This window comes from Pteronotus mesoamericanus, unplaced genomic scaffold, assembly GCF_021234165.1.
Source record: "Pteronotus mesoamericanus isolate MK-2021 breed Mesoamerican mustached bat unplaced genomic scaffold, CSHL_Meso_final contig_74, whole genome shotgun sequence".
NCBI classification, from domain to species: Eukaryota; Metazoa; Chordata; class Mammalia; order Chiroptera; family Mormoopidae; genus Pteronotus; species Pteronotus mesoamericanus.
The window spans coordinates 9,273,051-9,297,665 of record NW_026555247.1 but is presented as its reverse complement, the minus strand read 5'-3'; the positions used below and the strand labels follow the sequence as shown (position 1 = coordinate 9,297,665).

At 36.0% G+C, this 24,615-nt stretch overlaps 1 protein-coding gene across 2 annotated transcripts in view; it reads right to left on the bottom strand.

Moving 5' to 3' along the window:
• Window positions 1-24,615, bottom strand: part of TAF4B (TATA-box binding protein associated factor 4b) — a 128,879-nt gene that overhangs the window by 3,241 nt on the left and 101,023 nt on the right. For both annotated transcript variants that reach the window (XM_054583478.1, XM_054583480.1), the window contains one exon: window positions 22,837-22,947. In XM_054583478.1, coding sequence (XP_054439453.1) covers window positions 22,837-22,947 — 111 coding nt within the window. The remainder of the gene's footprint in view (window positions 1-22,836; window positions 22,948-24,615) is intronic.

The following is a 24,615-nucleotide window of genomic DNA, read 5'->3' as shown; positions in this document are numbered from 1 at the left end:
TTGTTTATATGCCTAGAAATATGTCATATATTCATCCAAAAACATGTATGAGAATGTTTAGCACTAAATTTCCTAACAGTGCTAAAAGAGAAACAATGCAAATGCCCATTAAGAGTAGAATAAATTGTGGAATATTCATACAAATGGAATACTATATAACAATAACAAACTGAGTAACATGGATGACTATCATAAAAACGTCAAATGAAGGGATGCAGACACAAAGGAATACATATCGTTTGATTCCATATCTATCTAGTTCAAAAACAGGCCTAGCTACAGAAGTCAGGATAATGATTCCCCTGGAGGGAGAGGAGCAGTGACTAGAAGGGGAGAGGAAAGGTTTCTTGGTGATGTCCTCTTTCTTGCGTGCATTAGTGTGTCCGTGCTGTGAAAACTCAGTAAGCCTATGGTTTATGTACTTTTCTGCATCCATGTTACATCAATTAAAAAAAATAAAGCACTAAAAAACAAAGCTTGCCTAGGTAGGAAATAAAAAGGGGAGCAAAGAGGGAAAAAAGAGAAAAGAAAACAAGGCAAAACTGTTAAATAGAAAAAATTTACAGAGACCTAATGATCTGGTTAAGGAACAAAGGGGTCACAGTTCATGCTTGTCATGTGACAGGCCTGAAGGATCCCCGGGACAGAGCCATATTACAGCTGCCAGCACAGGGTTGAAAAGGAGGTCATTCCAACAGGATGCAGCAGAAGGCCTGAGGCAACGTTATAAATGAAACCAACCCCAAGGGACATTCAGTAACCCCACAGAAATGTCTTTCATAATTCACAACTTTACAAAGGAGATAGCATTCTCTTCCCCCAAATAGTGAGTGACTTAGAAAGTCAATCTTTCTTGAACCTGGATACAAATGCATACTATTTTATTCCTGTGCTTATGATTTAGGAAAGTCCACAGTATGATTTGTCATTTTCACAATGACCTAGCAGAGTAATCAGCTACCTCTCAATTTACCACGGTAAGAGGGTATAGCATGAATGGATAACTTAAAGCCATAAAAACTCAAACCTGCCATTTCATCATCAGTTTTTAACTTTCTTTGACCCCACCAAGTTGTTTCCCCAAAGCCACTTAGGACTGATTTCTGGTCACACTATACTGTCAATGCCAAAGAACGCTAATGTAGTTAGGAGACCAAAATTTGTAAGAATAAAAAAAAATACTTGTGTGACAATGTACTACCTATTTCTGAAATAGAGGGTTTTCCTAATCGACTTTCCACATGCCAATATTCCTTAATCTGGATTTTTCGCCTGGATGAAAAGATGGTAAAATGGAAGATGAAGTTCAATGAAGATGGACAGAAATAATTCACTTATCAAGTATAAAACAGATATTTTTTGGAAGTGTAATCAAACCCAAATGTTAACATATCCTAACACTGCCAGGTCCATTAAGTTAGCCTTCATTGATTTGTTCAATTATATCACTACAAGTTTCTTATTTTGTAAAAAAACTTCTGAGGTACTCTTCTGCTCTAATAAGAAAAAAATAAACACTGTTGGTCACCAATTTCAAAGAAATAACACTGTTTTAAGAATGACAGTAATTATAAGTAACCACTTATTTTTATTCCCTCAACTTAAGAGAGTAGGTTCTGTGACGCTGAATCTCTAGGAGCTTTTCTACTCCCTTTCCCCACCGTCCCTTGCGTTACCGCTACACTGACTGAGGGGCGGAAATCCCGTCTGCGTGAGCCCAGGGGCTTCACGAACCCTACGGAGGGGCCCAGCGACTTCACACGGACCTCTGTTTCTAAGAGCCGCCAGCCAAGGCGATTCGGCTTCATGCTAGTCCAGGTGTTAATTCAATTCAAAGGTAATCTGGGTTACTGAGCACCTGCGATGGGCAAGAAACTGTTTTAGGCAGCAGAAGACATAGAAAAGGACCGAAGAGTGGTAAAAAAAAAAATTGCTCTCTCCTCCATAAGCAACCTCACACAAATTACTTAATTTCTCTGTGTCTCAGCTTCTTAATCTGTAAAATACAGATAGTACTGATGATTATCTCATAGGGTTGGCTTGAAAATTAAATGAGAATGATGCCTGGTATGCAGTATATATACTCTATAAATGTTGGCCCTTACTATAATAAATTAATTCATTAGTCAGTTGGGAGGCATGGAAGGCTTATACACAGGAAACGGTGTAATCCTAGTTCCAGGCCTTTCCTTCCACCCCCTAGTTAAAACTAATTAAACTTTCCTGCCCATGTTCTATTCTCCTAAGTCCTAGCTAACTTAAAGAACTAATTTGTCCTGCCACACTTCCCTTGTCTGTGCCAGTGAAATTGTTGAATTTAGTGGAGCTTTGAATGCCTAAAGCTAAAACGTAGACTAATGGGCATTTCAGACATGTGGCAGGCAAATGAAGGATATATCCTGGGACAGGAAGTTTTTCATAAGCTCCGCCAATCAAACAGTGGAGGAGCTTGCTGCTTTACAGAATCAGCCAAGCTTATCAACACTGTCTCTAGAGCTGAGGTCAACTTCTTCCACTCTATTCCCTGAATCAAAGACTAAGAAAACAGAAATGTGTCCCCGAATCTTAATAGTTAACTAGAAACAAAAATTGTGATTTTTAATAAAGAGTGGCAAAGCTTCATTACATTTCTCAGGCTGTCTAGTTGGTTTTACTCTCACCCCATGTTACCATGACTCTTAAGGGATAATTCAAATTTTAAACTTTTAGGAGAAAACAAGAACTAGATATAGGAATAGGGAGCAAAATGAAGATGTGGCTTTAGAAGAAAAAAACAAACATATTCTAAGTCTTGGAAACAAGGGTAAATAAAAAGTAATCCTGGTTGTCTGGCCTTGTGTAAGAAGAAAACTGATAATCTACATTCGAAAGACCTGAGCTTCTGGGACTTAAGGGCAGCACAGAGCAGGAAATACTGAGCTTCGAGTCTGACTGCCCTCTGCTGGTCAACAAGCAGAACTTTTGAAGCAACAGAATTGCCTTATCACCATTCTTTTATTCTTTTTAGATTATTTCAGAACACTGACAACCTTGCATGTTAAATTCTGCCCTAGAGTTTTGTCACTTCTAAATCTGTTTCAACAGTTTTTATAAAAGTAATATGTCAAAACAGACTATGTGACATGTAATTGTGGGCTTTGAGTTCCTAACTAGTTGTATAATTAAGAGAGCAATCAAGGTAATACTGGTTGTCCTATGTTTATGATAACCCTCCCATCTTTATCCAAAAGAATGTTTTCTTAAATTCCAGACCTCATTGTTCAATCTCCTAGTGATGTCTCCAATTGAATGTATCATAAATTCAACATGTTCAAATCATATTCCTCCCCTTTCTCCTTTTCTTATTTAAAAAAATGGTAATACTAGTCGACTTCCAATGCCCAAACCAGAAAACCAGGTGTCATCTTTACCCTTTCTTCCTCTGCATTCCATCCAGTACTTCTTATCAGTTCTACCTACTCAGAACAATTTCCAAATCATCTATCCTTCTACATTTTCACTTCCATTATCTTCTGCCTAGATTACTCCAACAATCTGCTAAGAAACCTCACTATTACCAGTTTTAATATTGCTCACACTGCAATGAGAATACTTCTAAAGGGGTACATAATCTGATAGTACGTTTTCCTGCTTAACATACACCAATGGCTAAAAATCTCCTAGAGGACCAAGTCCAGGTATCTAAGTACGACATATACAGTCATCCATGAGCACATCAAAGTTTCTCCCCACAGTCTCATCTCTCTCTCAATTCTTTCTTCCTGTCTCAAACTGTTGGTCATGCCACAAAATATTTGTTTCTTTTTGCTCCTGACAGAAATTCTCTCCTGGAACTCCTTCTCCAATCATTCTGTTCTATCCTCGTATCTTATCACCTAAGTTCTTTAAGACAACACAGGTAGCAGGTTTTCCCAACGTTACAAACACAAATTCCAAGTCTAGATGAGGTACAACTCCTGTGCACTTTCGTACTACTCTGTGTCTGAGTCTACACAGGTATTCAGTGAAATGCAACTACCTCTAACTTTCTCACTCACGAGAAGGGTTTTGTAACTCTGAATATTTTACAGTGTTTGGCACTTAGTTGATATACAATCAATGTTTGTAGTATGACCAAGTGTCTAGTGCCCAATAATATCACCTATATGGATGAACAAACAGTGGATATGAGCCAGATTACGGACTTTGAAGCATTTAAATTAAGGTCCTTCTGTCATTCTTAGCTTTAAGTTAAATACATCTGGAAGAAAAATAGAAAGGTAAAGTCTTTTGATGGCTTGTTTCTAAGCATTACTCAGCCCTCTAACAACTCTCACCTACTCATCTTCATGAAGCTGCCACCACACAATTTTACACTGGAAGCTAAAACATGTCCAACAAGGGAGATGGATAAACTGTAGTATGCCAATGAAATGTGTAGATTTACTGACATGGATAATATATGTACATTATATCATTAAGTGAAAACACAGGTTAACAGAAATATTACTATGAATTTCATAAATATGTGACAAAATGTGGATAACTTTAATTTCTTTTTCTAGGTTTTCTACAATAAACCTGTTATTTTGATGAAAATAAACATTTTAAATATAATAACTCATATTACAGAATCACAGGAGGAATCCTTAAATAAGCCACCCGTCTGAGGACTCCAAAGGTTTGCGTGCTAAGGAAAGGAAAGGGACCTGGGAGAGCTGAGAGTGAAGGGCCCACTGGAAAGAAAACAGAGGAAGACAGAATAGACCCCAGACACTAGATGGAAGAGCAAAGGGCAGGCTTGGGAGCTCCTGGTTAGGGCAACAGAGCAGAGTTAGGCTTGTGAAAAGGAGGACAGTCCCCATTTCAGATGAAATGAGGTAAATGTTGCTTTTAAAATCCAAATGTGTCCCTTTTTGGGGGATGGCCGAAGACATATATGGCAAGTTGTCTTTTACTTGCAAAGGTTATCTCAGCATGCTCCAAACCACTGGGCTCCTAGCAAGTTCACCAAGACAGCAGGTCCCTGAATTTTTGTGGGATTCTCACCCTCTGGCATATATGTCCCTTGCCAAAATGTCCATTGGAGTTGTCACTCCTAGCTCACTAGCTCCAATAAACATGGTATCAGTATTTGGATTAGTATAATGGCCTGTGGAAGGGGGAGGCTATCCAGGTCCTTGAAGACTGGCTTAAGACATAAGGCTTCACTTAGGTTAGTGACAGTATATTGCTGGGCCTGCCAGTTGAAAGCAAACTAATTCTGATGGTCTTTATTAAAAAGTATAGAAGGGAGGGAAAAAAGGCATATACCAGATCGGTATCTACATACCAAATGCCAAGGTTTGCACTGATTTGCTCCACCAACAAAACCCCAGCTAGAACAATCAGCAACTACAATTGAAGCCAATAAGAGATTATGTTTATGATAATCACTGATCATGCTCCAAGATCCACCTGTCTTCTTTAATGCCAAATAGATGAGTTGAAGGGAAATGTGGTAGGAATCACGACTTCGGCATCTTTCAAATCCTTAATGGTGGCTCTGCAATCTCTCAAGGTAACAATTTCCTATTTTGGTAGGCAGAGGATATTTTTGTGACTTCCCTTTGGCCTTCTGTCACTTCCAATGTGAAAACTCTGGTAGTTGTTAGGTATGTCTATTCCAACTATGCATTCCAGAAATATGGAAATAATCAGATTGGGCCTACTGTGAGGTGGACCTGCACTAAAATGCCTCTGACTGATGGAAAACAGAGGTGTTTTGGATTTCCTAGAGTTCATCAGGTTCAGAGACAGTGTTCAGCAATCACTAAAAGTCCTAATTTTCCCTTCCCCAATGCCCAGTCACTCTAGTAAATGGCTATAAGTCTTTTGGGGAGAGGCTAGTAGGAGATTCACAGCATAAATTTTTGGTTGTACAGCAAAGTCTTTCCTAAGAAGACCTCTCTGGGTCTGTGAACTGGCTTAAGTCCAGGGACTGGGTGAGAGGCTCTAGCTCTTTCTTGAGGGCATCCAAGTCACACTGCTGGTTTCCCAGGACTAGAGCCCTTTTGTTTATACAAATCAATGAAGAGTTAATAGAGTTAAGAGTTGTCCACCTATTCAGTTCTAGGGATACTATATCAAATAGCCAATGCTAAAGATCCCTAAAACTCAGATTATTCTCATATTAGTGCTTTGGCTTTGCTAACCATTACAGTAACTACACCTAATTTGACTTCAGCAATGAAGTGCCACCTGTCTCTCCCACCTGAGATTCTATCATTCCCACTGAATTTAGGATACTAGTTCGATGGCAACAACTCCCATCATTACTGGCTTACAGAGAACAGCCAGCAGAGCTCTTAAGGATGCTGAGGCTCCCCTCATGAATGTACATCTCAGAGCTCTGAGAAAAGGAGTGTCCTCTGGACCTACTCAGGGGACACATGTGATCAAATTTTTTTTTTAATGAAAAACCCATTTTAGCATTCTAATCTCCCTAAGCCCTCAGACAACCTCCACTACAGTATACAAATAAAATTCTAACATGTATCTCAACTTTATTTAATTTAGGTCACCTTTTAATGTAGTTTTCAGTCAACCAAATGAGCAAACTGTCAGAGCCACCCCTGGCCCTCTGACCTAATAGCTTCGATCTGGAATCTCTGCTTATGAGCACATATCAATAAGTTCAGCATGATCCAACTTTATATTCTTTCTACTCTGATCCTACACTCTTGAAACCCACTTCCATACTACAATCCAGGTAAATGCAGGCAGAATCATGTAATTCTTTCAGTATGTATCACTCCTCTTTGTTGATAGTAATATTTAGTACCTCACCCTCTGGGAGCTGTTGGAACTTGAGAATAGTTATAGCTATAGAAGGAATGAGAGGTGGTGGGGATAGGTCCTCAGAAAATCAGTAGTCTCTTATAGGACAACTACTTATGGGAAGTGATTCCTCAGGAGGCTAAGCTCCCTCAGACCGAGGTAGAAGGACCTGGCAAAGGTGGCTAGGCAGAATTAGAGAATTCTAGGTACCCAGCTTCACTAAAATCTGCCCATATTCCCATCCCAATCTTCTGTTTCTATTCTTTCCCAATGTCATAAATTTAACACAAGAGACTCTACAAGACTAGAAATTCACTTTGCATTGTAATTCAGCCACTTGCAGGATTAGACTTTGGGTTTGGTTTTCACAAATCTCTGCTTTGTCTACAAGATATAAGGTTTCTTTTAGGACAATCACAAAATTCAGAATCTAAAGACTTGTCTTCCCTAAATTCCTCAGCGTACAATTAATGGACCAACCTATACCATTATTTTTATTTTCACTAAAATGTTCTGTGGTAGTGAATACTGTCTCTGAAAGCCTTGTCTTCTATAGGCACTTGATTACTCCCATCTACCAGTGATAAAGCAACTGTTTTGCCCATGTATTCCATGGATCATCAAAGTCCCCTTTGCTACTAGACACAAAGTCATTAATGCCTTTAAATCTAAGTAGACCAGAGAACCAGCTGTAGAAAACCCAGGACTAATTCATTAGTCCATCATTAAGGTGCTGGTTCTCTGTAGCAACTACAGTACAATGTGTATCAGTCAGCATTTGATCAGTCAACACTAGAGATAATACAGAATGTAGCATTATTACATAGATTAAGCCTTACATCATTGTGAACCTGGTCAAACAGTGTATGTTCTGCTGTTAACTGTGTGCCTGGTGCCAGGTCTGGCCCAGGGTTAAGAGAAACCAGAACAGAAGATCTGGGCAGAGCTGAGGAGCCCCACTGCTCCCATGCCAGCACTGTTTGTGAGCTGCAGTAGCTTCCACTGTCTCCACACTGACCTCTGGAGAATAAGAAAAATATGGCTGCAGCCTGACTTCTGCCTTTCAAAATCAAAATGCCTTAAGGAGCTATGAGAGAAAAGGAATTCTGGGAAGCGAAGCTCCATCTTAGATAATCTGACACAATACAAATCCACCACACCATCTTTGTCCTTTGTTTGAGACCTCCTCTAATGGCTATTTATTTTCTTTCCCAGAAAGAATGCCCCTAGTCTCTAATCTAAGTCAATTTTAACTGAAATACCACTGAATACTTATTGCTGTTTTCTCTTCTCTCCTTTACTCCTGTGTATTTATGTCATTTTCACTCCTTTACTAACATTTAAGGGGAATTTGTGAAGAAGAAAAGATAAACCCATAATGTAAAATTCAACATACTTCACAGAAGTCCCTGATGATAGCTGACAGTCAACCTTTACATCTCTGGAAAATTTAAAAGACCACACCAGAATTTAGATTTATGTTTAAGTCATTAATGAAAAAGGCAGATTTATTTATGAAAGTGTGAACAAAATAAAAGGTAAAAAAATTACAAAATATTAGGAACAGCTTCTTTATCTAAAGTAATAACATGCTCTAAATCCTAACGAGTCTACAAGATGTTTACCGAAAGAGTTAGATAACAATAAATCTGTTTAAATATCTAATAAGTCAGCTGTAATTATGGTTTCCTCATAGCCTGGCAAAAGAGAACAGAGGTGAGGAATGGCACTGCCTGTGCCCCTCAAGGATGTGAAGATTAAAGCCATGCCCTTTCATTCCAATAGCCTTTTAGTTAAGTAACTTACGCACTTTTAGGAGTGAAGAATCACCCACTGTAAACCAGGAAGAGAGACAAATATCTTCAACAGATTCTGCTTGTTCCCTAACAGATTTTAAACTGTTGAGTTTCCCCAAATCACTTCAGGCTTAATATTTCAATTATAATCTCATATCCTCAAACAATGAAAACTAGTAAATACAGTAAACGAAACGACATCTACAGAATATCATTTGAATATCCCTAAGAACTCACCTCGGTTCTCTATTTCAGAGTACACACATTTCTAAGTTATGAAAAAACATTGTTCATAATAATTGTAATAGTTAAAGTTTTAAAAATCCAAGTATTTCTCCCACAGGGTATTGAAAAGGTTGTTCCACATTCTACAACTTGTTTCCATACAGAAAATAGAGCCTCAACCTCTGAAGAGGGTGCACAGGAAATGGTAGAGATACACTTAATGATAAAGTGTAATGATTAGAACATTTTAAAACAACTGATCATATATGTCGCTAACAAGGGAATGGGGGAAATATGCAGTCACACAGTGGTGGAAACTGGCACAAACTTTTTGAAAGGCATTATGGAAATATCTCTTAAAATCTAACCCTTGACCCAGAAGTTCTACTTCGAGAAATCAGTCTGCAAAATAAATTAGTACATGAAGATATAGGATGTTCAGTTTATAAAAAACAAATGAACATATTCTAAATATCTATTAGTGGACCAGTGAATTATGCCACAAAACAATATGTACCACTATGGACAAATGTCCAAGGCACATTGCTCCACAAGTTGTAAAATAGTACTTTCAGGATCATCCCATCATAGTCATTAACATCAGAGTCTCTGGATATGTATATGGGCTCCTCTACCTGCCAACTGTAGAACTCTGGAAAAGTAACTAATCCTCCCTATGCCTTAATTTTTTCACTGAGGAAAAACAGTATGATCTTACAGAGGAGTTATGAGGACTGAAGAAGATGATACAATCTAAGTGCCTGATAAAGTATTATATGTGCATTTGAAAGTGTGTGTGTGTGTCTGTGTGTGTAGATATGAATGACTGCGTTATGTAGAACTACATAAAATTGTCAAAAATGGAGAATCAAGATGGCAGAAGAGTGGAAATCATCCTGACCTGCTCCCAGGATCAACCTGGAATTACAAGTAAATTGTGGAGAAATCACCTGGAACAAATAACTGAACAATAGTGAGAGAGGAGCCTTGTAAACTCCGAGACAGGAGAGTTGGCTTTAGCACAATCTAACTGCCACTTACCCTGGTCTCCAGCAAAGGTGTGGGCAGAGTGGGCAAGAGACACCTGAGGAGAGACTGGGGAAGGAGGATTTGGGGAGAGAATGGAGAGAGTAGCCGGTGGGATCTTGGTGCTGACTCATCCCCCATGTGGCAGCAGCCATCTTGCTCAGGCAGAGACCATTCCCCATGAGTGGCAGCAGCGTCAGATGACCCAACAGCCCTGCCCCCAGGTGGGATTCTGCCCTGCCGTGTGCTGTCTAAGCTGCCTGCTGAGTGCAAAGTGGCAGCCACAGATAGTAGAACACTGGCTACAGGGGGCACAGAGAGGTTTGGAGACACTTGAGGAGAGACTGGGGATGGAGGCTTTGGGGAGAGAATGGAGAGAGTAGCCGATGGGATCCCAGTGTTGGCTCCTCCCCCGATAAGGCAGCGCGAGAGGACCCAAACGCTGCCCCCAGGGGGGACTCCGCCCCGCCCTGAGCTGTCTAAAGCAGCCTGCTGAGTACAGAGTGACTAGATTAACAGCTGAAGGAAACAGCCACAGACAGATTCCTGGAAGTCTGGAACAGAGTGTCTAAGGTCAGACAGGGCCGACATCTGACATCATCAGAGGCAGATCCAGAAAGTAAAAACAGCAGTCTCTAACCATAGAGGTTCACACCACAAAGTCAAGAAATCAAGACAAATCAACTTAAGAAGCAGAAGCAAAACAGAAGAGTCTCACAAATAATGGGAAGACAAAGAAATACCCCCCACTTGAAGAGAAAGGAGGAATCCCCGGAAAGAGAACTAAATGAAATAGAGGCAAGTCAACTATCAGATATTCAGTTCCAAACAAAGGTTCTAAGGAAGCTCAATGAGCTCAGTGAGCTCAGAGAGTATTACAAAAATCTACAGGGAAACTACAAAGAACTTACTGCAAACTCTATCAGCATGAACAAGGACATAGAAACTATCAATAGAAACTATCAATAAGACACAAGAGGAAATGAAGAATACCATTTCTGAATTGAAGAACATAGTAGAAGGAATCAAAAGCAGGCTTGATGAAGCTGAGGACTGAGTCAGCGAGCTGGAGGACAAGGTAGAAAAAAGCTCCCAGAAAGAGCAAGAAAGTGAAAAAAGACTCAAAAAGAATGAAGAGGCATTTAGAGAAATGCAGGACAACCTGAAACGTAATAATATCCGTATGATATGGATAGCAGAAGGAGAAGAGAAGCAAGGGATAGAGAACCTGTTTGAAAAAGTCACGATGGAAAACTTCCCTAATTGGAGGAGAGAAAAAGTCACACAAGCCCAGGAAGCACAGAGGGTCCCATTCAAGAGGAATCCAATGAGGCCCATTCCAAGACACGTCATCATTAAAATGGCAAATATCAAAGACAAACAGAGAATCCTAAAGGCAGCAAGGGACAAACAGGTAGTAACACACAAGTGAGCCCCAATAAGGCTACCAGCTGACTTCTCAACAGAAACCCTGCAAGCCAGAAGGGACTGGCAAGGAATATTCCAAGCCATGAAAAGCAAAGGCCTGCAACCAAGACTGCTCTACTCAGCAAGGCTTGCAATTAAAATGGAGATGAAATAAGGAGTTTCCCAGACAAAACAAGGCTAAAAGAATACACCTCCACCAAACCAACACTGCAAAATATGATAAAGGGACTACTTTAAGATGAAGAAAAAGAGTCTATGAATACCCAGTTCCTTTCAAAGTTGCTAATACTTGAATTTACCAATATTTTTAACATTCATTAATCTGATTGTGACAATGATGAGTTATTTTAATTGTTCCTTTATTATGTGTTGAAACTAAACCTGTTTTTGTATATTTCTTGCCTATTTCTATTATTTTTAAAAAGCTCTGAATTACTTTTTGGTATTCTTTATCCATTTTTTGATTAAATGTTTGTATAATTTTTTCCCTAAAAACAAAATAAAACAAAACAAACCATTAACCCTTTTTTAGATATGTTGCAAATATTTTCCTATTCTATTACTTGTCCTTTAACTTTTTATATGTATATTACTGTACAGTCTTAAATGTTTAATATAGTCATATTGTCAATATTTTACTTTATAGCTTCTGGGTTTGAATATTTTACTTTAGGTTAAGAAAAATATTAGTTTGTATTTTCCCCTAAAACCCCTTAGGTTCTCCATATTGATTTTTAACTCACCTGAATATTTCTTGTATGTGTGAAACAGGGCTCTATTTTTGTTTTATTTCAAGTAATAGTGGTCCATGCACCTTATTTGTTGAATAATCCTTATTTTACCCATTGATTTGAAATATCAACTTAATCATATATTACATTGTTAAACAGATATATACATTTGTCTCTAGAATGCTCATTATATTTCATTGATTTACTTGATTACTTCTGTGCTGGTGTCATGTTGGTTTAATCTCTGAGACGTTATAATGGTTTTAAATTTTTTAATATTTTATAATTAACTTTGACATTTAAAAAATAAATAAAATCAATCTGTGTTTAAGAAAGGAAGGAAGGAAGGAAGGGAGAGAGAGAGAGAGAGCGAGCGAGCGCGATGGAACTCCTACCTTTTGTGACAACATGGATGGAACTGGAGAATATTAAGCTAAGTGAAATAAGCCAGTTGATGAAAGACAAATACCCTATGATCTCACCTATAAGTGGACTCTATTCAACAAAATAAACTAACAAACAAAATAAACCACAGGCATGGAAACATGGAGCAGACTGAAAGTGACCAGAGGGGATGGGGAAAGAGGACAATGGTGGAAAGAAGGGGAAGGGACTAGACAAAGAACATGTATGAATGACCCATGGACATGGACAACAGAGTGGGAATTGACTGTGAGAGCAGGGGGTGGGGGTGGGATGGGTAAAGGGGGAAAAATTGAGACAACTGTAACAGAATAAACATGATTTATAAATTAAAAAATAAAATGGAAAAAATTGTCAACAATAGTTTTTCTCCTATAGAAATGCTAAATTCATATAACTTAACCTAATATATGCATGGAAATTTTTGGAAGGGATACCCAAGAGACTTAAAAGCTGTTTTTAATACTCTTCTATACCATTTAGACATTTTGACCAGAGATAACAAACATTCTTTTCTCCTAAATAAAAAGCTATCTGCTTTACTCTCCTTGCTTTACATAATAGTATCTTAAAAGAACGTCAAGACATTGGAGACCTGCTTCTTTCCCCTGCAAAATCAATAATCATTTGTTGAAAGAGCAATCTACCTTCTGATAATACTCTTCTAGAACAAGTCATTTCCACTTCAGAGAAATTTAAAGACTTAAAATGCTGGCACTGGAAAGGATCTTAGAGATTACATACCTAAGTAAATCCATGCTAGTTTTAATACTGTCAGAAAGTCATCCTTGATATCTAATCTAATTATATTCCAAAGAGCTCTGGTTTTAATAATTCTATATAACTATCCTTGTATATAACTATCTTTACATAAAGATGGGTGGGAATGGTGAATAAAAGTCAAGAAATAAAAACAAAATAATATTTTTCTAACAGGTACAAAGAAATGCACAGGCACCCTGTTTGAGAAGGCCACCACTGGTCTAGTGCTTTGGAAGCCCCATCTTGCTCTACACTGAAACGATTCTTGGAAAGACAATAATGGGGTAAATAATTAAGTCCAAAAATCCCTAATACCGTCTTCTCTGAAGAAGACAAGGCAACGGACTCCATCTCAGTCTCCCAACTTTTTCTTTTATGTGACACCCCCCCCGCCTGCCCTCCCCCCATGAGTTTCATCTGCTATTGAACAGAACACTCTCAGACTGTCACTGCCTTCGCAGAACATACCTTTTCCGGACTTCATTTCTGGTTATGAGCAGGAAGCTGCCGCTGAGTGCTTCCTGTGCTTGTTTCAAAAATTAGATGCATCATTACTTGGCACTGAACTAGCTGTCTTTCACTTTCCAGAAGGAGCATACCATCAAAGCACAGAAATAATGGGAAGAAGAGAAAGACTACTGTTGCAAGGATTAGTAGGGTGGGGGGAAAATGGCTACCTTCTACACAGATTTCTTCAAAAACCCAGAGATAGTTCTCAGACTCCATTAAGCAATTCTTTTATTGAATACCTATGACATCCTAAGGCATTGAGGGTGTATTTTAAATCGTGAGGAACAGAGAGATCATGCTTGTGCCACTATGACTGATACATTTTTTTCTCAAATATATTCAAATTAGTGGAATGCCCACGTAATTTTTGGCTATCTATTAAAGTGACTACAAATATTTTTCTTTTTCATAATAATAAAAATTTCAAATTAGTAGGCACTCAATATAAATTTGCCAAATTAATACAAATTATTTCTCTTCTACCTCAAACCCTATCAAATACTTGTTATGTAACAAAGATCAAGAAAAAAAATTGAAAACACAAAGCATTTTATTACTTATACATTGTCTCAGCACTGATTCATAGACAATTTGAGTTTTCTTCAAATGAGTTCAGTTTATTCTCTTAAAACAGCTTTACTTCCTATGTTGTTTTTAAAGTTGTACACCTGGTACCACAAAAATTGATGGGGTAAATTTTTGAACCTTGAGATATCTTTAATCTAAAACACATTAAGCACTAATGACATTCTGCCCTTCAGAGAACCAGGTGTCTTAGCAAAGTAGAACCACATTTTTGTATGTCTGTTTGCTTGTTTTAAGGCACTCCGACACAACAAATAACAACAACAAAAATCACATGGGAAAAATTCTTACAACTCTTTTGTTTCCTTTACAGTATCATTTATTTCTTTATCCTGTTTTTAAAAAATTGCTGTTTGCCTGTAACATTCTGAAAATTCCCTTTCTTCTGCCTACCTCATCCCCTGCCCTGCCAAATTAAAACACACTACCTAATGATGTAAACATCAAATCAGAGCTAAAGGGAAATGTAAGTTGAAACAAAAGGCACTTGCTAAATAGATACTGCTAACACCTTAACATTTATACAAAAAGTTTTAACAGTATCTACAGCCAACTGCTGCAGAATAGTGATTTGTGGTGTAGGATTTTTCAAAAGTTGATCTCTTTCCCAATCACTTGTCTGTAAGATACAGAATAAACTATCCCTGACAATGGAACTTAACATGTTATTCAAACAGGGTCCTTCTCATCTTATTTCCCCTATATTCATTAAATCTATTCATATAACACAGCAATGTGATAATCTCTATTATTAATCTTGGAATGAAACCATCAAACATACATGGTTAGAAATATAGATTTAGAGTTCTGTAATACAAGCATTTTCTAGATTATATCCAAATATGTGGTAATTAATATATAAAGAATGCTTAGTTTAAAAATAATTATTTATAAGAATGCCCCAAATGAAATGCTTTATTTTCAAGCTGTGTAAATTAAAAAGTATAATCAAGAAGAAATGCCTTTTAGGGATGGACCCTTAATTGTGGGGAGCAAAAACAAAACTGTTATTAATATCTGACACCCATCTCTGAACTAAAATTCTACTGTGGAAAAAATACATTTATCTGAAATCAGAATTTTTCAATCAAGTTTTCTAATTTATTGCTGAGCAAAGTTTCATAGAAGCCCTGTTGCCTTTTATCCCCAAGAGTTAGAATTATACAAGGGAGTACTCTAACCTGCTTCTAGATAGAAAGTGCATATACTTATCTATATGAAATAGTCTTCATTTCAGTTAGTAAATGAACACTATTTTAAGCAACACAAAAAAGAACATGTACAGTATAAGTATCATGTAGTTGATTTTGTACTGTAACCAACTTAATTATTTTTAATAAGCATTTTCAAGCCCATTGAATAATTATGTTCTCAGGGGGCCTAATTTATTTACACTTGTAAAAAACTGCATGCTGACATTCCAAAATTTGTACTTTTATAACTCTAAAATGACTTCTATGTATAATGACATGAATTTTTAGACCCATTCAACAAAAGTAAAGAAACACTGTTATCAATGTTGAATCATTAATAAGTTACAGGAAGTATTTGAAAGTGTTGCTCATAGGAAAAAAGATGATTTCTAATCCAAGGAGCTAAAATTAATACAGGAAGTAAAGTTATTAAAATGTCTTAACATTCCAAGAAAGCCCAAACACATCACCTAAGCAATATACACACACGAAACACACATATAAATACTCTAAATCTTAAAGCAGGTTCTAATTTATTCTAAGTATTTATATAGTCTATATTAATCTAAAATATATGTTTTATATATAAATATATTATAGACATTTATATAAATATACATGTATATACTTATATATAAATATACATTTATATACATACATAAGTGTATTTATATATAAATGTATTTGAAATACATTTATATTCCAAACCACAGCAGTAAATTCAGGACAAATTCAAGTACTGCAAAGTAGTTTTAACTATTTTCCTCCGCTAAAGCCAACAGGCTGTATAAACATTTGGTTATATAAATCATTGACAGTTGTTGCTTTTTGCTAGGATAATACAAGGAGACAGTAGCTAATGCTATTCAACTTTACCAAAACTTCTGAGAATATCAAGTGTAATTCTGTAAAGAGGCCAATATAATATACAGGATCTGGCAGAAGTAAGGCCTGCATGAGTGTTGTTGGTAGGGTGATGATATGGGTATAATAATTTATAGTTTTAATTTGCACATTTCACCTAAAATGTCATATGGTGTGCTTGAATATAACATTGTTATGTTACAGAATTACATGCTTATGATTTTGTAATAAAAGATTTTGTAATAAAAGGGCTGTCATTTGTGCCAGACTTGTATAAACTGTACAAAAAGTCTCTAAAGATAAAAGGCAGTTTTGCTTTGTTTTATATAGCAGGAAAAAAAACACTAAAGGATGAAGATCTAAAACTAATTTCTCCAAATTTATTATTATCATTGACTTATTACATAGAAAAACAGTAATCTATGAATTCTTAAGGTGCTAAGCATTCATAGATTACTGAATGCTTAGTACCTTAATTTAGATTAATTTTCTGAATTTTACAATTATTTATTTATTTTTTAGATTTTACTTATTTATTTTTAGAGAGAGGGGAAGGGAGGGAAACATCAATCAGTTGGCTCTCACATGTCCCCAACTGGGCAGCTGGCCTGCAATCCAGGCATGTGCCCTGACGGGGAATCACACCTACAACCTTTCAATTCACAGGCCGGCACTCAATCCACTGAGCCACACCAGCCAGGGCTGAATTTTACAATTTTTTATCATTATATTCAACCTTCCAAACTGAAAGTTCTTCCGTTAGTAGAAAAAACCTACATTTGAACTAAAGATAAAGAGTTAGTCTTCAAAGAACTAGACTCTAGCTCTCTGCCCTCTGGGATTATATGCTTATTCCAGAAAATTTATATTAAAAAGATAAGATTTCAGTTTCCTGTCTATAAAGAAAAAAGCTAACAAAAAGTAAAGCCTTGGTTTCCAAGGTCTAGAATATTAAAAATATAAATGGTTTCATATATCATTTTATTGTTATTTGCGAGGGAATAAAACAAGTGAATAAAGGGCTTCTATACAGTCCTGACGAATGCAGTTTAAGTTACTGAAGGGACAAATTAAGTCAGTGTATTCTTTTTCCTTTTTTAGCAGTATTCTTAATAAACACTGAAAAAGCATACAATAGGTTTCTCTCTGGTTTCCCACATTTTAAAAGAAAACTGTCTTTCAAGTTAAAAAACACTATGAATTTAAAAAATGAACAAAAAAGATAGTCTTCTGCTAATTTCAAAATAAGGGCTATACTAAAATGCCACTTGCTCATTAAAGAAATGGATGTTTTCAATTCAGGGTGGCATTAAAGTGCTGGCTGTTGAATAATTCAGTGAAAGTCTGACAACTACCTAGTCTTAAAGTCCAGAAAATACAGGGGAAAATATATATGCTTAAATTTTCAAAACACAGAAGCACCAAGCAAACAGACAATGCAGTATATATACATCTAAGTTAAAACACATCTGGTTTGAAATTTGAAAATAATTTTTCATTTTGATACTGATACATAAATCATATAAACTCATTTTTATCCCTGTTTTGAAACAGTACATTTCCCCCCCACCCTCACATCCCCTCCCTATGAACTTTCTGAGATTCGAATATACAGTCAATGAATATACATTTTATAACCTAGAAAATGTTTAATGTTTCTAAAATTGTGACAAACTCAAATGAGACAGAGAAGCAAAGCTCTGGAGAGATTAATGGACAACATTTCAAATTCACTATGGCTCATTAATGCTACTTATAAAATACGATTAAAAGCTAAAATAATGGTACTATTACTATGGTGACAACTATTTGCAATTTATTAAGCCTGTAACTTTAGGTCAGGAACTAATTAAGCACTTTATATAATCGAGTCCTTAAAACAATATAAAACAATATATTACATCCATTTTCCAGATGAAGATAATTGAGGTATAGGGTTTAAAGAACTTGTCAAAAGTTACAAAACTTAACAATGAAAAACCAAACCCATATTTGTCTGAGTCAAAGAACATGTACTTATTCAACATGCTATGATGCTTCCCCACAAGCAAACATTTAACAGAGTTTGTTGAATAATGCTACCGTATAGAAAAGTAGGACAGGGACTTAGAAATCCCTGTAGCTCTTTCTTAAAGGAGTTATAATATTATAAATAATAACAACTATGTGAATGAAAAAAGTTACAAATAACTGTTCTTACCACAAAAGACAATCGCACATAACTGTTCTTACCACAAAAAGACAATCGCACGTTAACTAGTCCAGTTTTTTAAAAAGATTTTATTTATTTATTTTTAGAGGGGAAGGGAGGGAGAAAGAGAGGGAAAGAAACATCAATATATGGTTGCTTTTCACCCGCCCTCTACTGGGGGGACGTGGCCTACAACCCAGGCATATGCCCTGACTGGGAATTGAACCAGAGACCCCCTGATTCACAGGCCAGCACTCAATCCATTGAGCCACACCAGCCAGGGCCTAAGTAGTCCATATTTACAGGAACATTCTGAATGATGCAATAGCATGCTCCAGTTTTAACAAAATACTCACAAATATTTATATACAAATTGACCAAAAATAAAGGGCAGTAGGTTGTTCTGTGCCAGAGAAGTAGAAACAAAAAACTCTCTACTAGCCTAGTTTTACTGTATTTTTAAATACACCATATTAAGATTTGGAATCTCAAGGACACTATGCTAAGTGAAATGAACCAATCACAAAATACAAACACTGTACAATTACACTTATATGAGGCATCCAAGTAGTCAAATTCATAGACTCAAAGTAGAATTTTGGTTACTAGGGGCTAGGGAAGGGGAAAATGGGGAGTTTTTTAGCAAGATAAAAAAGTTCTGGAGCTATGTTGCATAGCAACGTGAATATGATTAACACTACTGACTGTACATTAAAAAAGGTTAAGATAGTAAAAAAAAACAAACTTTGGTACTAATACACAAATAGGCATAAACAGATATACCTTGATATAGCACATTTACAGTAGTCCTGCTACACTAATATAGTAGCTACTAGCCACATGTGACTATTAAAATTTACATTAATTTTTAAAAATTAAAACTACTTCTTCAGTTACATAGCCACAGCTCAATTACTCAGCAGCCATATGTGGCTCTTCAGCACAGGACAGCACAGACACAGAATATTTTCATCAAAGAAAGTTCTGTCAGATAGCACTGGTTCAGAATATACAGAAATAGATTCAAATACATATGGGAATTTGTATTTAATACAAAATTGTATGTGAGAAAGGTGGTACAGTCATACCTTGGTACTCTTTGGCTTCAGAACTCGTCAAACCCTGTACTCATCGCATTTTGACAAGAGAAAAATGTTTCAGTACTTGGTGCTTGCTCCAGACCTGCTGCACTTGTTAGAACTTGTATGAGTCACGATGCCGCCTCACAAGAGAAAACGCCTTATCTTTGGTACTAATCAGTTTCAGCACTCATCACGAGTTCCAAAACGAATTAAGGACGAGTACCAAGGTACCACTGTATTTCAAATCATTGGGGAAAGAATTACACAGTAAATAGTATTGGGACAATTTGCTAGCCTGGGGGAAAATGAGGGAGAACTGAGGTCAATAAAGCTAATTCTGTATCTCAATGCTTATTAAAAAGAAATTGTGAATGAATCAAAGATTTGTATTTAAAAGATAAAATAAAAGAAGTACTAACATAATTCTAATAAAGGTACACAATTCTAGTTATAAAATAAATCTTGGGGATGTACTGTATAGCATGGAAAATACAATTAAATACTGTATTATATATCTTAAAGTTGGTAGGAGAGTAAATCTTAAAACTTCTCATTACAAGAAAAAAAGTTGGAACTATGTGTGGTGATGGATGTTAACTAGACTTATTGTGGTGATCATTTCACAATATATACATAGGATATCAAATCATTATGTTGTATAACTAAAACTAATACAATGTTGTATGTCAATTATATTTCAATTAAAAGAAAAAGAAAAAGAAAGGTTTGGCCCTGGCCTGGTAGCTCAGTTGCTTAGAGTGTCATCCCAATACACCAAGGTTGCCAGTTCGATCCCTGGTCAGGGCATATACAAGAATCAGCCAATGAATGCATAAATAAGTGAAACAACAAATTGATGTTTCTCTCTATCTCAAATGAATAAATAAAAATTAAAAAAAGAAAGGCTTTCTAAATAATAAAAGCCCAGAAAACAAAAAAATACATTTTTTAAAGGGAAAATAAAGACTTTTCGATAAATAATGCCCTAACTGAAAGAAAAGTGGAGGGAGGTATGGAGTGTTCCATTTTCTTATTCAATTAAAAAATACAGAGGGGAAAAGGAAAACTGAAAGTGCCAATATGCATACACATGAAAACATGCTCTACCTTACTGTTAATGTAAATATTCTATTAAAAATTGCATTTTTAAGCACAGATGGTAAAGATGATCCCTACTGTTAATGACAGTGTGGGACAATAGGCACGAATGGATATAAAAACTGACATGACTTATTCAGGGGGTAATTTTAAAATACTTATCAAGAATCGTAAGCAACAAATAATATTTATGAATAAAACTATACTGAGTCTAGGATTAGCTTTAAAATAACCTGAGAGGTGGAAAATTTACCTGAGAAGTTAGTACAGATATAAATGAAATAAGATTAGGCATACACTGATAGTGGTTGTAGCAGGGTGGAGGATATATAGAAATTCATTATACTATTGTCTCCTTCCTTGTATACGTTTGAATTTTTCCAAAAAGTTTTTCCTGTTGTACACACCCCTTAACCCAGAAATTCAATTTCTAAGAATTTAGCCTACTTGAACAAGCACACAACAATGTAGGTATAAGGATGTTGTTCTGTGAGGCAATTAAAGAAAAAACATGCAAACAACGTAAATGCCCACTAGAGGACTGGTCAGATAGGTTATATTTATCTAAACACAGTACAGCTGTCCCTTGGTATCCATGATGGATTGGTTCCATGACCCCCACAGATAGACACTCAAACCACTTATAAGGAATGGTATGGTATTTCCATTTAACCTACACACATCCTCCCATATACTTTAATAATCTCCAGAGTACTTATAGTACTTAATGGAATATAAATGCTAGGTAAATAGATGTTATTTTAATATCTTAATATATTATAATGTATTGTTTAGGGAATAATGACAAGAAAAAAAGTCTGTACATGTTCAGTACAGAAAGAACCATCATAGGCCTAACTACATAATACACGGCAACAATGTAACATTTTTTCAAGTATTTTCCTTCTGTTGAATCTAAGGATGCAGAACCTGTGGATATGGGGGGCTGACTGTAAGTCACACTTTTAAAAGTACAGAAGTAAATTATATGAGGGAGATTATATGGAAAAGGGGAAAATCTGAAGGACAGGACAATAGGTCTAGTCTGATCTCATTTAAGTATAAACAAAATCAAACATGTGGATTTGTAAATGCACATGAGATACATGCCCACATTCATACGTTTCTTTCAGGCTATGTGAAAACCTTAACAGTGGTTACATCTGATTGGGCAGGGGATGGGAGACTGGAAATTTGTGAGGAATGAACATTTATTTTTTCAAGTATTTTTATACTGTGAATTTTGTGTGTGTGTGTGAACGCACACTGCATACATTACATTTATAATGAAAACAATCCTTTCTCCACTGAGGTGACATTCATTTAGGGATTGTCAATGTTAAGGGTGAATGCTGGGGAGAGGCTCGTCTCAAAGCACATTTAAATTTTACAGAGCAGACAGATACACGTGGCTCTTTATTGCTGCCCCTATCTCGGGGCTCTCACTGTACCTCTATCTCAGCTCTGATGAGCAATCTGAAAATCTAGTATTATATCAAATGATTGCTCTAGAGATGTAAGTAAGGTCCTTCCTGTAAGGCAGGTATTACACAATTACAATATTTATTGGGTATATATATGCCCAGTTCTGTGGGAAATACAAAAAACAGGATTATAGTCTTGCTCAAGAGGTTTAAACCTCACAAAAGAAAACATACATACAAGGAACCGAGAACGATTAATGCCATGCAAACACTATGGGCTCAGGAAACAAGTCACTGTGGGAAAGAATAGTCGAAGTTCGTGAAGAAATAAGACGGCAGATTTTATCTTAATAGACAAGCTGGATTTAGATACAAAGAGGGGAGAAAGGATTGCATAAGACCACTAGAAAGAATGCACAGAAATAAAAAAAACTGAAATAGTGAGACTCCATATGACTAGCTATGGGGGATAGGAGGAAGTATAAAATACGTAATAAGTAGGAATAAAGTTCAAGGCGATACAAACATTAAAAAACCCCACAAAAGTTACGATTTTATGAGATAGGCAAAGGGGAATTTTCATAAGCATTTGGCAGCAATAGTGTGCAAGGTAGGGTAAACTGTATATTTGCATGCCTTTGCTTCCTTTTGGATTGCTGTCTTGACATGAAAAATAAAGTAACAAACATTATATCACTACCTCATTTCCAGACACCGATTCCAGTGGCCTCTTCTTCCTTGGTCCAATAGCAGCAAGGGCTGTGAGGTTAGCATCCCTTTGCTGTATCTGTGCAAGCTCCAACTGTTGTAACTAGAAGACGGAGTAAAAAAAAAGGCAACGTTTACACATAGTCATGGTCAGAGGCGGAAAAATGATCACTAAGCTTAGTTCTGTGTTATTCATCAAATAAGTTACAGTGTAAAATAAACACTGGATTCTCCTCACAACCAACAGCACATTTCCTGAACCACTTACTCCAACAGTCTTCAGTCCTCAATCTCTAAGTGGAAGAGGCAGAATTTAGAATTTCAGGAAGAAGTATAGAATACAAGAAGGAAAAAAAAGAAGAAAGGCATCTAGAGCTAAATCTCTTAGTTTAAGTACAAGTAAGAAATGCCTAAAGAATAAAATTGAACAGTAAATTGGAGAAAAATTAACCAAATCATAGTCAACCTTTTCAGATTAAAAGAAAATCACTTAAAGATAGTTTTTGTATTTTATAGGAAATAGTTATATGCTGTATGATTTATAAAACACTTCACTAAAAATTAACTCATTTAACTCTCATAACCACACCAAATGGTACATATGGACTGTTTTAACCTATGTAATATATACATACACTTCATCCTTTTTTTTTTTTTTCCCCTAAGGAGGCAGTGAGGCTTTAGGATGTTAGAAAAACTTCATAAAGGTCACACAAATAGTAAGTGGGAGAAACAGAACTCAGAGTCAGCTGTTCTAATCACAACATTTAATACAGCACACTTTCTCATTGATTCACTTTACATTTATCTTCATGCCAAAAAATTCAGTGAGTTAGTATTATGGTATAACTTTCATCATACTTAACCCAAAATAACCAAGTACACAGGTATAATTTTTTAGTAGGTAGGTACCACACTGTACAAGGAGACTCAGGAAAGATTTCCCCATTAAAAGTCAGATCAATAAGACATTAAAACTGGAAAATAAAAACATGGAATATACAATCATTTTACCAAAGCAGGTAAGTGTTAAATGGTATTATTTCAATCAAAATAAAATATCACTACACAGGTCCTTAACCTTTTCCAGAAGAGCAAGAATGTTCAACCCCTATCAAAATCTTACTACTATGGAAGGAAAGGAGGAAAGACCCTGGCTCTGGTTGCTCAGCAAGTATTCAAACAGGATCAGACTTCAGGACAGTCAACTTTTGGGGAACCTCACACACACATGTGTGTGTATATGAATAGTTTTATATTTTATAAATATAAAATATACACATTTTATATATAATATACATAATATATAAAGAATATTTTTAAAGAAACACTAACCAAGTTTTTAACATATTTAAAAAAGGGCAGGATGAAAATAAGAAATAGTGTGTATGGTGAAACAGGCAGTCTCAAGGAGGTAAAAAGTAAAGGCCACTTCAGCTTATTTTAGACAATAACAAAGAATAAACCATAGATAACGGAATCTTAAGGATAGCAGAAAACATTTAACCAGAAAATTGAATTAAGAACCATTGTCTGTCTGTTCCACAAATTACAGGGTAGTAATCCTTTTTTTAAATTGTGTTCAATTTAAAACAAGTGAACGAGACACAAATAAATGAGAACTTATACCATGCTCATGTACTCAGAATTAACATTGTTAAAATGTGCATACTACTCAAAACAATTTACCAATTCAACACAATACCTATTAAAATACCAATGGCACTTTTCACAGAACTAGAACAAGTAATTGTAAAATTTATATAAAACC